Below are 16,888 nucleotides of genomic sequence, written 5' to 3'. Positions count from 1 at the left end.
CTGGTTACAACATTGTTAATGCAAAGCATTTGCTTTGAAACCTGTGAGGACAAAAGGAAGTTTTCATCAGCAAACCCGATGCTCTGCGGAAGTGGTATCCTAGCATCTATGAAGAATCTGTACCACTTTTAATAGTGTGGACTGTTATTCATTCATCTTTTTTTTTATCAAGCTTAAGATGTTTATCAAAGGAAAAGAAGACAACATTGTTAATGCAAAGCATTTGCTTTGAAACCTGTGAGGACAAAAGGAAGTTTTCATCAGCAAACCCGATGCTCTGCGGAAGTGGTATCCTAGCATCTATGAAGAATCTGTACCACTTTTAATAGTGTGGACTGTTATTCATCTTTTTTTTAATCAAGCTTAACATGTTTATCAAAGGAAAAGAAGGTATAACTTCTGGTCTTTGTCACTTCTTTTAATGATGTATCTCTATGACTCAGTAGACTTATGAATGGAATTAAACAACCTGATAGGGATCAGCGTTGACTAAAAGACATAAGACCAAAACAAATTTTCTAGGCTGCCCCTCATAAAACTCTCTAGTACTGGCTTTCATATTGAGCATTAAAGACAAGTTTTTCATACATTGCTACCTTGAACATCAGAGAACCATCCAACACAATTCATACTCACGTAAGTAACAAAAATTTGACATAATTGAGAAACCAGTATCCAAACATAATGATATTCCTGCTTTCCAGGAACATGAACTCCCAAAGGCCAGCAAGACCTGGGGTCTTAATGGATCTGTCTATGAGAAGAAGAGCAGGTGAAAAACCTAGAAGACAGGACACATTCCAGAATATGAGCACAGTATGTCTTCCAGGTAAGGGTGGCTCTGAGCAATAACATGTGAACACAGACCACATTTAAAACGTCAAACAAAAACCATACTATACGGTCCACCAAGAACACTGAGTTTATAGTGAAATTTATTGTTCTGCTTCCTAATACAATAAGCTACAAGGTACATACAGTATAAAACGAGAACATCCACAGAGCAAAGGTGATAAACATTCTGTGATGGTACAGTGGAGGTAACATCTGTCTAATCCTTCCACTTTATCCCACAAAAAGCAGCTAAAACTACTGACCCTCCCCCTCCCTCCCCTCCAAAAATATTAAAAAGTAAACTTTCTCTCTCACTTAGGAGTAGTGGGATTCAATGAGTTTTTTGAGGGCACTGGTTATCTGCCAGTATCTCAAGAAAATTGCTGAAACTAAAGTAACAAAGAAAAACTGTGAAGGTGGGAGTGACATGACCCATGCAAGATGCTCATGACACCTTGGTTCAGTTCTCCGCAGAGCAAATGGCCTGTAAAGAAAGGAAAAGTTTGTTATGTCACATAAACCAGCAATTAACATGGTCAGAATTAAGATATAATAAGCAAAATCTGAACTCAACAGGAGTAGTAGGCACACAGCTAAACTACTCTACATGGAACCACAAGCTTCCTTGTAATAAAGCTGGGAGATCTGAGAGCTGACAACCCTTTCCCCTTTATTGCCAGGTGCTGTACAGAAGGGTGCAGGTTGACACAGGCACAGCTGACACCTACTACACGACGTTCCAAATCAAATAACCTTGTCTGGGAGAACTCCAACAGTGGGGTGAACTGCAGCCTCAACTCTTGCCAAACATCAAGAATATAAACGTTGATGGAACAATGGAAGATGAATATTTACCTTAAAGGCACAAAAATCCACTTAACCACTTTTTCATATATACTTGGTGCGGTTGAGGGCTCTCTCAGCAAGGTGACCACTTTCATCTGTTATCTTCTCCCAGTCGGTTTGTCCAACTACAAAACCGATGGCCCTTTTCCTGTCAGCATCTTTTTTTTCTTCTAGATCTGCCCATCGCACCTATGGAGAACATCCTATCAGTACAATAATCTTCCAAGAAATCCTGATATGAGTCTAGGCTTTCCACTGCAAGTAAGAATATAAGAATACTAATTTCTACTAATTTTCCTTAGAAGAGGTAAGTATTGGGTTTTTTTTCTGATAGGTAAAGAGAAAAATTATTTTTAATTGAATATACCAGGTGTTCTGTGGAGTAGACAAAAGGTATAGATGATAAGCTTTTTCCATTTCAGTGCTATAGTTCTGAGAGTTGAAGTGTAACTAATACAATTATTTCTCTGTTCAAAGCAACACTTTCTGCTGGAAGAATTATCCAAGACTCATTTACTGTTTTAATTTTCTGGGAAATCTGTCTTTCAATTGCACAATTGAAACATCTAGAAGATGATTATAAAACTACAGAAAGACAGTGTTAAGGACAAAGTCAGCAAGGAATAAATAAATGAAGGACAGTTTTCTTCTCTATCTTCCATTATATATTTCTATTTAAATTTTCACACTATTTCTTTACACATGTTATTTCCCCATCTTTACATCTCCTTATCTGCACTGCACCTCTCTGTGGTAATGCAGATCCCTTTAACATATCCTGTTCAACATACACAGTGACATCCCCAAAACAAGACACCAATGGGAGGGAGAGCAACAGGAAGGAGGGAGGGAGAGATGCAGTGAAGAAAGGCTCCAGGCCAGAAACTCAGCTGAAACACACTATTGCAGGACAAGAAAAAACGGCAAGGGAAAGAGCTCTTCGTTGCATACTGATTAGTCTCATTCAAGCTCATGTGTTACTGGGGAACGTAGCCTTATCAATTTTCCACCAGCACCTCCCTATCCACAGTCTACCTGAACTTCCCCTGACATTTCTACTGATAAGCAATGTCAGTTTTCTTCCACCATCATCTCCTCTGCCAATGCCACAAGTACCTAAATTTCTCTCAGACACACTGTCCAGTACTATCAGTTTTCTATTTGACATTACAGAGCAAAACAATACCCAAACACCAATAGTTAATTCAAATTACTTCTAGTGGCAAAAGCTGGTCTTTCTATTTTGCAGAAAAAATAAAAAATTACCTCTTTCTATTACATCTTTATCTCCCTCTATGATTTTCCCCCCTTTTTTTTACAACAGAATTTAAATATGCAGCACTTGGTATTCAGACCATGTCCTGCATAGTTAATCTGTATTATCTACAATTCCTAGCTCTGTTATAACTAATATGTTTACCTCTGGAAGACCCTACTTGCAAGCATAATTTCTTACAGAAGCTAACAGAACAGCAAAATGAAAAGGGAGTCAATGAAATTCCCATATTCATAGACATTGAATTACTTGATATAAGCTCTCTTTCACAGAGGCCATTGAAGGGTTATATACAGACAGTAAGTCATTTGAAAATTTATTACCCTTTTCTTTCCAGGTTCAGAAGCACGTGTATCATAGTCATCTGGAAGCTGCAGATAATCTTCTATTCTGCTGGCAATTGCTTCCCAGTCACGTTTTCTTTTAGTGCCAGTCCGCAAACCGTCCAGCTTGTCTGAGAACAAACACAGAGCCTCAGCGTTAAGGGAGATTATTTTTTCTATTATGCACACAAACAAGATGAGAGTGGAAAAGTTTTCAAAAGAACGAGCAGGAGAATTTGTACATCCAGCTTGTCTTGACAGGTGTAATGATGAGAGTTGAAATAAACTAAAGAAGACTCAACACAGTTTTTAAGTTTTATTGATCTTTCATGTTAACTGTGTGGCAATAACACTCAGTGTTGTTTTCTATATGAGGGAGAAAAAGTTTGCTCTTCCGGATCTACATGGAGTTTGCCCTTACAGGTACAATATAGCCAACAAAAGCTAGGAACCACAGATCCATCTTTCTGTATTTGAACACAATATTAAAGCTGTAGCATTTTCCCCAAATTTGGGGATAAATACTGTGTCAAACATGGCACACATGCAGTTTCAGGGAACAAGTGGCAATTATATAACTTAATGCATCAAAGATAAGTTTTTGAGATATTGTTTCTGCTAAACAAAACGCTCCTTGGAAAGCCTGATCCTCCCCTTTTTCTCTCCCCATAAGGCAAACCATTTAAAAAGTCTTCCAGGACTGGGAGAAAAATATCTCAGAATCTTTTCTTTCATGGTGTAAGAGGTCAGTCATGAATATTTGAACAGTACATTTGTCCAAGAGTCCTCAATTTCTTCTTTTTCTTATTGCACCGATACATGAGGAGAAACAATTCCGTTCCTAGGTTCTAAAATTTTGTTCCACTTTAGACACTTATTCTCAGTAAAGAAAACAACACCTTCTTTAAAATATGTGGCAAACTGTCTTTGGAAAGGAGATGAAACATTCATTGTAAGATTATGAACAACAAAGCATGAAAAGGAAAACCAGCTCTACAAGTCAAAGGAAATTTTGTTACTTCCGTCGATGTAAACTACCAATTTATAAGCCAACAATTCAAGTATGTGTAGAAGGTACACTAAGCTTGGCAATTACATTCATTAAACCATTACCAGTGATGTTAGAAATACTGTTCCAGAAGTCACTGTTGTAATTAAATTCACCCACAAAAGGCCTCAGAAATAGACCAAATACAAGGCAGCATTATTTTCTGGATAGCAGAAGACGATGTTCAAAGGTATGAACTTAAAGAAACTCTGTTCAGAGATGAGTTTTTTGGAGAGAGAGAAGAGTAACAATGGAGACAATGTGAGGCAATGGTACTGTAGACATGCTAATAAAATTTAAAGTCCATAAACTAATTAAGTTATTTCTCCCTCATACACCCCAAAACCTTTTAAAGACTCCACCTCTGCCCCATTTCCCTGGAACAAACACAGAACTTCTAATAAAACATTATAATCCCTCTGCTTCTTAAAATAGCCAACATTTAAGAAAAAATGTTCAGAGTATTTGTATCTGTTACATTATTTAGTTAAGGTTCTTTTTGCTCTAAGTTAAATCTGCCAAATTTGATGCTCGATCTCCACAGAAAGGTGACACTCCCTCTAGAAGACAAAATTGATTTATACAATATTCCTCTGTTACTCCAGTTACAATCAATCAGTGTAGACCATTTGTGGCATTTAGCATTTCCAGAAAAAAATAACATTGAAAAGGAGATTAACAGACTCATTGAGGAGCATTTAGGAACATGAAGAAGGGAAAATGGAGAAGCTCTCTGTTGGCAAGTACCTGCAGACAGACATATTCCTGTTGGAAGGAAGCTATGATGCAAGCTCACCCCATTACCGATGTGAAAGTAAGTTAAGGCTCCCACTCCCTACTGCACCCCAAACAACTGAAAACATTGCCAAGAAACGTGTGATGCTCAAACGTCAGTAGACAGCTCAGGAGCTGTTCTGAATATGCAGTTCCCTTCTGTCCCTTTTTGTTACTGCTACACAGGATTTATTTTAAAAAGTTATGTCCTTCCATGTTTGAAGCTGGATTGCTTTTCCAGACAGGTCTGCTTCCATCCATACTACTGCAGTTCAAGGTATGTGTGTCATGCAGCAGACACTACACACATGTCAAAAACCTGCCACAAAGGATTATTTCAGAATATTCTTTTCTGAAAATGAGACAAGGTGTCATTTTGTAACATTGGTGCTTGTGATTATTTGTGGCTGATGATTATTTAGTGTTAACCTACTGAACATCATTTCATCATTTCATATTTAAAAACAACAAAGAAGCATTTCTGAAAACCCATAAAACTTAAAAACTCACCTTTAGAATTTTTAAAGTAACATCTGAAAACAACTAATTTAATTAGCACCTTCAAAACCTAAATAAATCAATCGGTTAAATTTTTCTCTTCTTATACAAAAGCCACAAAGTTTTATGTAGAATCCCATTTGTATTCTAGAGCAAATTTTACAATGGTATCAAAGTTTCAGGTACACCAGAGCTCATTTCTCCATTCCTGAAAGTTTGTAGAACTTGCCACTAAGCCGCACCTTGAAACAGAGCATTGCACTAAACACTCCAGTCAAATTTTAAAAATTAGAGTCCATTACTTTAAACTTCAATATAACAACCTTTGTGCATTATGCACTGAGAAGACCCATGAATAGACTTTCAGAATGAAATTGTGGCTGTGCACAGCACATAAGGAAAGGATAAATCACACACACACTCAAGAGGAATGTAAGAATAAAGTAAATCAATGCTAAAGAGCTCTGGGTCATGTGTTTGGCGATTGTCACAAGTCAGTGTTTGCAGCTGGAACTCAAACTTTTCAGACATTTTCTGAGGTTTATTACAATCAGCAAGATCTTACTGTGCTCTCCTGTAAACAATATCTACTCAGAAAGAAAACAAAAAAAAACAAGACAAGACTCAGAGCATTGTTTTTGGAGTCTGCACGTACGTCATCCTGCAAATGTGTGCCCTCTGAGACTAATGCAATAAACGCAATGGGCAGGCCAGCTCCCAGGAAATAACTCAGTTTTAGAGTAACTAATGCACACCACAGCTTACATGTCTTTCCAGAAATAATTCTAACTGATCATCTACAATGAAGGCTTATTGTGAACTAAATATAGTAATTCTTACTCACAGACTGTAAGTGCTTCTAATGTACACCTTAAGCTAAATGCTGACTGCCCTGGCAGAGTAATTTTCAGAGAAACTGCCTTCTCTACATAGGAATGCCTCACTTTTTTAAAACCTAAGTTCTATCAGAATTTACTTTTAATCTACAGACCTATATATATATGAAACTGAATCTAGAGGGTAGTTATAAAAGTAAAATTGTGAATACAGATTTAATAGAAATCCCATCTCAGCACCTGGATTCTGTGTCTTGCAGCATGCTAACATCCATTTTGTTAATTAAGTTTGTCTGTTAAAGGATTATTTCAACAGCCTTGCAAGTAACTTACTTCAGCATAAAAGTGACTCTGCTGCTTGCTCCCCATTTTACATTTAAGTGGAGACCATATAAAAATAATGTTTTTTACATTACGGAGTTTTCATTGTGGAAGGAAACGTAACACAGTTCTTAGCATGAATTTAAGAAATAATTTTATATGATTAAATAAATCATTGCTTATAACAAAAATGCAGACCAATCCTAGCTTAATTGTCTAACTGCCTAGCTGTTTGGTATGCCAAAATCATTGAGTACAAGGTCCCTCTGCTTGTACTGCAGGTGCCACATCATTGAAATAATCCACAACTATTTCTATGACTTAAAAGAGAACACAGCAGGAGAAAAGATGGTATAGCTAAGCCCTTAACAGCAAAAAGGTGAAAGGCTGCTTTATATAAACCAGACCTTCTAATGCTATTTCTATGGTGCATTTGTGATTTTGGTTATTGGAAAGTTATGATGCACAAGGCTGTACCACACACACGAAGAAGCAAACCTCAAAATTAAAAATTATTAAGAAATGCTGCGTCCCATTTAGCTATTTGTGACTTCTGATGGACATGATACAAAAATAGCAGTTCTGGGCAGACAGCCTAGATAAAACATTCATTTAGAACTTTTACTGTTCAGTAAAAAAAAAACCAAAACAAACAACAAAACAGATTATCATGTTCATTTAGAACTTTTACTGTTCAGTAAAAAAAAAAAACCAACCAAACAACAAAACAGAAACCAGAAACCCCTTTCCATGAATAATCCTTTCACCACCGATGTGGTGCATGCATTTCTGCCTGAAAGCTGCTTTTGAATTTGGCAGAATCCTAATATTGGCAGTAATGAGAACAAAAAAAGTACAGCAGAATTCATGCCCTTGTGCTTTTGGAAAGTCCATTTTACATACTACTAAGAAGAATTCTATTGCTCTCCTGGAACTGCAAAGCACAATGAACTTTAAACTTTTTAATGCCTAAGTTGTTGAAAAGATGTACTGACGTCTAATCATTCAGAACCAATTTCAAAGCTACTCTGTCCTCACAGATGTCAATTTTGAAAAGTGAGAAACATCTTCAATACAGTTCAGTTATGAGACATGTCTCCAAGAATGCAAGAAGTTACTGATGACACTTAGGAAAAAAGGTATGCAATATGAAAAAGAGTACAGTGTGATGTAAGTTGACTCTTTGCTTATATAAAAATAATAAACACAGAAAGATGAAGAATATAAATACTGTTTTTTTCAGATTTGAAGACACAGTACTTTCCTTGAACAGATGGAGCAACAATTAATGAGTATATACAACAGTGATGATTAGAACGTAGTGAAGTCTCCTGCCTCTGGCAGAAGATAGATTCCTGTTCTGTATAGACGCTTTTGCAGTTTCAGACACATGTATAGAAATCAACGCATTTATTTGTCTTTCTAAGGAGGCACAGTAAAAACAAAAATTCAAGTCTTGCAAACATCATTAGATACCAACTATAAGAAACAGGAAAAAATAAATACCCACCTAGCTTTGCCTCAGAAGTGTCCATCTCCCATTTGCTTTTCGGAATGTAACCCTAAATCATACACAGAAAGAAGCTCGGAGGATTAGAGAGAGACACACATGCATATCACTTTTGAACTGGAAACAGCATTACAATGGGAGTTTAAGGTATTTCTTTTTGTAAGGCACAATTCTCATTATCAGATGGAGACCAATTATTCGGTATTTCAGAACTTCTGCATCCACTTCCCATTCAGTGATTTCAGCCCTTGCAAATCATTAAAGAGTGCTGCCCTCTGCAAACACAGAACTCCAGAATGAGTCTGACAGACAGCAAAGGCACTGTGTGCAGTTACTGTATTGTATTATCCCAGGTGGCAAACTCACTGCAACACAACTTTCAGGCATAAAGAATATTCAAAGCTTTACAAACTCAAATGAAAAAGTCACCGTAAGTTTTTATGAACACATTCCCAGATTTAGTACACAAGCTTCACTTACTCCTTTTGAAGGGACAGACTAAATTCACGTATGAGTGGTTAATCCACAATCAAACTTTTTTTTGTTTAAATGAGAGTATCTGCTGAGTCACTAGGATTTAAGTACTACTTTTCATTTTAAAATGGTACTCTTAGCGCAATGACTCTTATAAAACAACTTTGTCCTACAAATAATGTCACCATGTGTAATGAACTTGAGCCAGTTTATTCTTTGTAAATGAGCATAATGAAAATAAATTTGGCAAAAAGGTATTTATTTTAGTTAGCCTCTTGTTATATTTTCTTTTTATATTCTTTGACAAGTAAATTGTTACTAAGTAACCCTCATTTCAGCTGTTCAGTTCAGTGTAAGAGTACTTATGTTCCTCTGCAACCACATAAAAAAGCTCAAGGTAGTGAACGGAAGCCCTCCGAGAGAATTTAATTATTTTTTAGAATGTTTTTTAATAGAGAGGGAAAAGAACTACTCTAGAAGATTTCAGGAAGAAAACAAACAATTCACAAACCAGTTTTATTACACTAACTTCTTTCCTGCTTTATTTATAGGTTGTTTCCACTGTGGTAAAAATATATGCGTATTTGTTAGTACTATGTGTTACTAAATTCCTGTATTCCAGTAAATTCCAGAGAGCCACACTGCATTTGATTATAATCAGCACTGCTCTTAATAATCCTTGAATGAGCTTTTTCTATCAAGCATGTATCAGTGACTTGAGGTTATCAGATCTCTGGATTTTCTTGGTTTTAATAAAATCTGTAATTAATGCAAACCAAAACAGTTTGTGCTGCAATATTTCCTTGTAACAAACAAATAAACTTCATGTATATACATATGTTTATACATTTAAACCAAGTTGCACTTTAAAGCTTGCTCAGAAAGTTTACACCACAGCTAAAAGCCTGCATTAAACAAACTGATGTGGGATACACTGGTGAGAACACTAAGTTATATGTATCAATAATTCATACCATCAAGCACAGAAAAGCAGGAACTGTCTGAATGCTACAAACAATCCTATGGGAGTTGATAATAGCAAGAAGAGTGACTTTGATGGTGTGAAATGGCCTATTGTGTGCTGAATCTATACAACATCCTGGTCCTCAAATAGGATAAGCAAAGATTCAGACTTTATCCTTTGGTACAAGACAGTTGGATATTTCAAAGATATCTGCCAGATGGCAGGAGCTTCAGACCTCCCTTTTCTCACAGGATTAAATGCAGCAAAATGAATTGCATAACCCTCATCAAATGCTCTCAAAAGGGTAACAGATACCAAACACAGTGTCCTGTTCCACTTTCTGTCTGACATAATTCTCTGAGATTAGCCATCTGACTGAATTCAAGAGATTACCCACAGCAGATAATGCTCTTTTTCGTATCTTGTGAATCTGAATAGGACACATTCTTATATGCAGATTACTTTTTGCTTTCTCTTTGTCTCAAAGAAAAGGCCTATTGTTATAAGTGCTGTACATTAGGACACTCCCCGGAACCCATAAACACACACATACACACACAGATTTATGCACAGATGTCTTAAAAGCTAAAGACAAATTCCTCTTTTAACTATAGCTCATGGAAATGGGACGAGCAGCCATATTCTTGTAAACATGGATGCATCCTTGAAATGTTCTAACCACACTTTATGCAGTCTCATATTCTGCGCCAAAGAATAATTTAGTGAAGAAAATAAATCAGTCATGTTGAAAAAACCAGATGTTTATTAGAATCCACTTTTCCTAAGCTTTTCAAAATTCTGTTTCAACTGCTTTCTGACCTGCCACTCCTAACGAATAGTAAATTTCCATCAAGGAAAAACACTTTGCTCAACTCAGACATTTTTGGTTACTTCCTGTTTATTTAACTTTAACTGCTTGGTTGTGGGCACCAAGATTTGAGACATTCAACTCATCAAGCACGGACCAGTTGCAGCTCCAACACATACCAAGAAGTTACAGCAGGAAGCCTTTTGTAGCCTTTTAAATACATACCTAAAAAAGCCAGCCCTCAGGGCGCTTCTGTAACCTTTATTTATCCAAGAGACCTAATGCCTCACCTTGGAAATACCACCTGACAAACAAAGTCAGTCAACCGTGGCAGAAAAAGCAGTGTTCATAACTGTTATCATATACTGAGACAGTTGAGGAGAGTTCTTTAGACACGTGAAAGGAAACAAGCTAAATTAATCTTTGCCCATTGCTCCCATCCTTCCACTTTGTGTAGTTCTTAAGATTATCTGGAAGACAGCACTATTATGTACTGCAATTTAAAATGTCTCTATGAGGCATGTTACCATGCTCCATGGACAATACTGTTTGTAGCACATACTCACGTATTTTTAGAAATAAATTAGGAAGAAATAATATGATTTATCATTAAAGTTCTCCTAGAAATGTTTAAGTAAAAAACTGCTAGAAAGATGGGAGTTAAGATCACACTGCTAAGAACAACAATGGGTTGGCATTTGTAAGACTGAGATTCTCCATCAGACACATTAATGAACAATTTGTGAGGGATGGCTGATGTGTCTCCTACCAGTTCACTTTCTTCTTCCTCTGCTGTGTCCTTCTTGACTTCTTCTTTCTGGTCTTCAATATTTGCATCAAAATCCTCCATCTCCACCTGTTCCAAAGCACATACACAGACTTACAAGGCACTGTCTGGCTTTAAATTATTTTCTTTTGAAGAGAGTAAATAGAGATGTCCAAATTCAAATAGAAAAGAAAGGATTCATCTTTGAAAGTATGATGATGCAATATATATGAATCCTGTGTCCATTCTGGCTTTCCTAAGAAGCACGTTCTCTTCTAGCAACAAAGTGACAAGAGAATATTCTTTACAAATATTTTCTGGGGAAAAGCAAAAATTGTTCATTCCCTTCCTTCATATGCATTCCTTGTGTTACCACTATCTGTAACAGCATGACACTTTCTTGCTTACCACACAATCACATTTCAAAACTTGCAATCTTAGAAAAAGTTCATAAACTTGCCACTTACATATACCTGGAATGGCTGTCTCTGCATAGAACATCTCTACTGTGTCTTTATTTTTATGTATTTTTAAATCACAGTGAAGAACATTAGTAACAGAGTTCAGCATAACAAAAAAGAAGAATGAAGACATAACATCTAACTCTGCTCATCTAATGCAATACTTTCTGGGCTCCACAGCTATACTGGGCACCCATGCATATACTCTGGAATACATAAAACTCTCCAAGTCTGTACAGTTTTTTATATAATTTGCAAAACCTTGTAAATCCCAATCCGCCATTATCTGAGCCTACTTTAGAGTGAAACCTTTTGCTGTCCTCTTAAAGATGACTATTTTTCCAGTACAAAGAATTTGGAGATGTAATAATAACTTGCTAACATTGTGACAAAGACCCTCTGTCTACTTTGGCAGCTCATCAGTTTTTATGGCCATGTCAAGAGCCGTTCTGACAGCAACAAGTCATGGTTCATTCACAAAGATCACACAACCAACACTCATTTATGCCCAGAGCTCCTGACACAATGCTAAAGACAAATGCAACAATACAGTAAGCTGACACACCAAACATGCATGTCACTGCAAACTGCAAATGAAGTGAAAAGGCAATTATAGCCTTCTGCTACATGTGATTTGTTTCTTCATTCTCTGCTAAACATCTGTATTTTTCAAAACAAGGACTGAGTTAAAATTTGTTTATTTCCTTATCTTACTTTCTCCAACTACCTTCTCAAAATATGATCTAAATAATTCAGTAACCTGTAAAAAGTGCTGAATATCATCTAAGAGTATGAAGATTCTCTTTAACCTCCTTAACTGGTATTCAACAGTTGCTAAGAGCAAAGTGACTTCAACTCTCGCTCAAAGATAACTACGTCTGAGCTTCAAAAAGGTGATGAAAGATAAAAACGTACATTGATGTTTGGGGTAATTCATAAGAATAACAAAACACACTTTCCTGACACAGTGATTCTGGCTTTCTAAAGTGCCTTGCTGTGATCACATCTTTGTCTGCTCTATATTTTCAGTATATTCACATTGACCTGATCTGCTCTCACCTCTTCGATAGCAGCATCCTGCAACAGAGACCGAATGTCCAGGCGCATCATGTGGCGTGGTGCTGCCTCCCAGTGATCAGACATCTAACAAAACACACACAAAAATGAAGCACCTCTGAAAATCTAACAGATTCATTGGAAAACTTGGTTTCTGATTGCTAACAAGATGTATCTGTACTTCAGTAATTTTAATCAATCCCATGAAATAACTACCAGTATTTCTTAGAGGAGACATGTAAGCATTATGTAGTCTATAGCTTTCAAACAACAGTGGGCCCAAAAGCACAATATGACTCCAGATGTAGATTACCCTGCTGATATCCTTTAGCTTGCGCCCATGGATATTCCTCTTGGAACACGTCTGGTTATCTGCACTCATTTCAGCTAAGTAGACCTAGAAAGAAAAAGACAATATTAAATATTGCAAACCAATTTTTAGAGCTCTTTTTCTATGTTGTGATACACTCTGCAGTTGTACTTTAAAAAAGGTAAATTTGCAACTGTAAACCACAGCATTTTTCCTGAATGTGGCAGACATATTCCAATCAAAAGTTTACAAACATCAGCATATGGCTGTCAGCAAGTTCAAATGCTATTTAGGCTCCATTACCTCAAAGCCCTTTGTTTTTGCAGCACTCCAAAACTGTTCAAAGTGTCGCACTCTATCATTGATAGCATCAAGGATAATGAAGGGAAAGAAGCCATCATCCAAGGTCTTTTTGAATGTTTTAAACATGCTGGTACGATAGGTCTCCTCCATATCAGCCTCATATTCGTACTCCATCACCTTTACCAAGGACAAAAGCATTAAGAAAGAGGACATCTATAAAATGGCTAATATTCAACACCTGAATGGCATGACCACAAAGTACATTGGGGTACTGGAAAAACACCTTTCAGGTCAGTTTTTAAGAATTTGCTCATACCACCCTAACATAACCCTAAGTTATATTGGCTTGTTTTGAACAACAGCCCAGAGACCTCTGCACTCTTCCCAACCCACATTCTGGAATTCTGATTGCCACTGTTTTTCCAGAATGTCTTGTTTCTTTGTCAAGAAAAGCAACAGAATTAAGACTACCTTCTTTTTAACTTTTTTCCCTGTATCTGGGTCTCTCTCCTCCTTCTCCACTTCAGTGATAAAGTAGTCATCCAGGCTGAGCACTCTTGGTGCAGGTCCTCCACATTCTACTTCCTTATCCTGGGAAGAAAGCAAAAAGAAAGCATATACCTTTGCTGTAAAAATTCCATTCTGCTTCAAAATACTTCTGGTCAAGAGCAGTTCCCCTGGGTCTCTCTCCTCCTTCTCCACTTCAGTGATGAAGTAGTCATCCAGGCTGAGCACTCTTGGTGCAGGTCCTCCACATTCTACTTCCTTATCCTGGGAAGAAAGCAAAAAGAAAGCATATACCTTTGCTGTAAAAATTCCATTCTGCTACACTTCAAAATCTTCAAAATACTTTTGGTCAAGAGCAGTTCCTTGCTCAACAGTAAAAACAAGAAGAGAGTAATATCCCTCCTGCTTGCTAATACTGGGGGAGATTCACATAGCACATGAAGGCATGGAACATAAAATAACAACAGACTTGAATTCTAGGCAAACAGAAAATGAACAGTAGAGGAAGCACATGTAGAAGACAAGCAGCACTACACAGTGAGTGCCTGTTTACATACCCTGATGAGTTTTGCTACATGTGTCTTTCCACTGCCAGGTAACCCTCTCATGATGATCACAATCTGAAACAAAGATCATGCAAGCAGATATGATACTGTACTACATTTAACAGACTCTTGTTTGCAAATATTTTCTTCTGGAAAATTATGTGCTGTGGGCTCACACTTTTGCATCTCATCAAGCACTCAATGCCTGTTTTAGAAACCAGGCTGTGAGAAACAGTAGTAATTCCACATCAGAGTTTTTATGTTAATAATCTCAGCAGTTTAGGCTGCATGTTATAGGTCTGGTTCAGTTCCACTAACTTCTTTCATTCAACTGAATGAAACTTACCTAAATGTTTTATAGCCTAAATTGTGCTCTTTCTTACATAGTAAGGTGCATTGCCAAATCTCTGTGTAAAGACAAGTCGTTCCCCTGATACATCAAAAACCAAAGAGAAGACCTCAGAAGAGGCCAAAACACCTTAATATTACACACTAATTTCCTTTGAGCATTCCAATGAAGTTCACCTCTCCTGTGGACTCCTAACAGCTGTGCCACAGCACTCCAGGTGTTTGCAAAGGAACTAAGCTAACTTCCAGAGCTTCCTCAAATGTACACTTGTTCCCAACATATTACACCCACCAGCATTTTATCTGGATACGGACCTTGTTGAAACCAATTGCTGCTTTCAGAATGTACACTCACCCTCTCTGGCCTGCTATCCCGTCCTGGTGGCTTTAAAATATCATCTACATTTTTAGATTCTGGCTTCCTTTCTACTCGTGGAGCAGGTGGTGGCTGACGAGGCATTGATGGAGCAGAAATGGGAATCCTTTCCTCAGGGTAATTTCTACGATCACCTTCAAATTCCAGTGTTTGGACAGAAGAATTTTCTTAGTTCAGTAAAATAAAAAAATTAAGATGTTCTGAGCTGATTTAAACAGACCTTCATTATTTTAAGTTAAATTCACAGATATGTCCTCATAAATAATTAAAATTTCTAATCTTAAACCTATTGCAATCAAAGATTTAGCAGAGTATATAACGGTTTCATTCATGATCTCAACACCACTGAAAAAAAAACCTAAATGCCACCACCTAAAGAGATTTTCCTGAATTATATATTTTGAACAAACAAATATTGCAAGTCAATCTTCTACTAAATAATCTTCACCTCTGCAAGTCTATTATTTTTAGTAATATTCTAGCATGACTTCAAGATAGAGAAACTGTACCTCCAAACATGGAAGGGCCATGATCATATGCTGGACGATCTGTCTTCCGTTCATATGGTGGTCTTTCAAAACCACCCCGCCTGGAGGATGGATGGTCTTTCTTGTCACGGTAAGACTGAGTTCTTGAAGGCGTGGTAGGAAGAACCCTGCCAAAAAAGTATTTTGTGGATTTTTGTGAATTTCCACTGTGGATTCCAGAGTGAAAGGAACACGTACCTCACAGGCAAAATGGACAGCCTGATACACAATACAGCCTCAACTGCACTGATGTCCATAATGTTCCAAAATCACGTACCTATCATCTCGGGGATGCCGCTCCTTTTCAAATCTCTCTCGTTCGTAGTCCACCGAACCTCGGTCTCTGTGCAACTCCCGCTCTCTCTTGAAATCCCGATGATCTGTGCTGGAATTACCTTGACGCTCAAAATAAGGCTCACGATCTCTTTCTCTATTGTAGCGACCTGGATGCTCTGAAGGGAGAAACCCATAGAAATCCAAACTACTTTGGAAAAAGAAGGGAACAGGTAAGAGTGCAAGAAAAGCATATGACATGTGAGCTAGGATGCACTTAATCAGACACTCTTTTCCAAACTGTACGACAGACAACCATACTGCGTAGTCCTACTTAAAGCTACAAAATTGAATTTTTAAAGTGGCTAGGTTATTGACTGCAGTACTCCTCTTGAAAATATAAACTGTTATTCTTATGGATCTCTGAAGAAAATAAAGTGGTTGTAGCTTAAACAAGAGTTACGTAGTTTGAACAAACTTTTAACATCTTACAACTTTTCTTAAGAGCTAACTAACTCTATGAAAGCTAGCCAAGCACCTCCTACCTTTTTGAAATGTTTGCCTGTCTGGCAGAGGCTCTGGACGAAGGGTTACCCTCTCTCCATATGGAATCTGTTCCACTTTACTCGTGGTTATATCTGGTTGAAAATAAACAAAAAAATCCTAAGGTTTTAAAACACATATCTTGTATTTTTTTCCTCTTCATGAAAAATAACCAGTCAATGGCATTCAAAGTGACTAGAACAAACTACCATAATTTCTTTTAATGGATAACGCCAAAAAAGCTTTACATAAATAAACAGCACCACGGTTTTTAAAGGCTGAAGTGGGTTTGTGTGTGTGTATGTAAACCACTCCATCTTAACAATGGGACTTCTGCCTTTTCAGGTGAGTTCAGGCAGCA

At 37.2% G+C, this 16,888-nt stretch overlaps 1 protein-coding gene across 5 annotated transcripts in view; it reads right to left on the bottom strand.

Annotated features, from left to right (window-relative positions):
- Window positions 1-917: 917 nt before the first annotated feature.
- Window positions 918-16,888, bottom strand: part of YLPM1 (YLP motif containing 1) — a 34,501-nt gene continuing 18,530 nt past the window's right edge. For 3 of the 5 annotated variants that reach the window (XM_039705162.1, XM_039705166.1, XM_039705165.1), the window contains 14 exons: window positions 16,530-16,622; window positions 15,989-16,163; window positions 15,694-15,839; window positions 15,164-15,351; window positions 14,473-14,535; window positions 13,880-13,999; window positions 13,409-13,585; window positions 13,109-13,192; window positions 12,799-12,882; window positions 11,282-11,368; window positions 8,267-8,318; window positions 3,280-3,410; window positions 1,690-1,869; window positions 918-1,318 (listed from right to left, as the gene is read on the bottom strand). In XM_039705162.1, coding sequence (XP_039561096.1) covers window positions 1,723-1,869; window positions 3,280-3,410; window positions 8,267-8,318; window positions 11,282-11,368; window positions 12,799-12,882; window positions 13,109-13,192; window positions 13,409-13,585; window positions 13,880-13,999; window positions 14,473-14,535; window positions 15,164-15,351; window positions 15,694-15,839; window positions 15,989-16,163; window positions 16,530-16,622 — 1,547 coding nt within the window. In that variant the 3' untranslated portion in view covers window positions 918-1,318; window positions 1,690-1,722. The remainder of the gene's footprint in view (window positions 1,319-1,689; window positions 1,870-3,279; window positions 3,411-8,266; window positions 8,319-11,281; window positions 11,369-12,798; window positions 12,883-13,108; window positions 13,193-13,408; window positions 13,586-13,879; window positions 14,000-14,472; window positions 14,536-15,163; window positions 15,352-15,693; window positions 15,840-15,988; window positions 16,164-16,529; window positions 16,623-16,888) is intronic. The other 2 variants (XM_039705163.1, XR_005627081.1) reach the window with 2 other exon arrangements.

Source organism: Passer montanus, unplaced genomic scaffold (assembly GCF_014805655.1).
Source record: "Passer montanus isolate IOZ18808 unplaced genomic scaffold, ASM1480565v1 scaffold18, whole genome shotgun sequence".
Taxonomy (NCBI): Eukaryota; Metazoa; Chordata; class Aves; order Passeriformes; family Passeridae; genus Passer; species Passer montanus.
The sequence above is the reverse complement of the archived record's forward strand: the minus strand, read 5'-3'. Positions and strand labels throughout refer to the sequence as shown.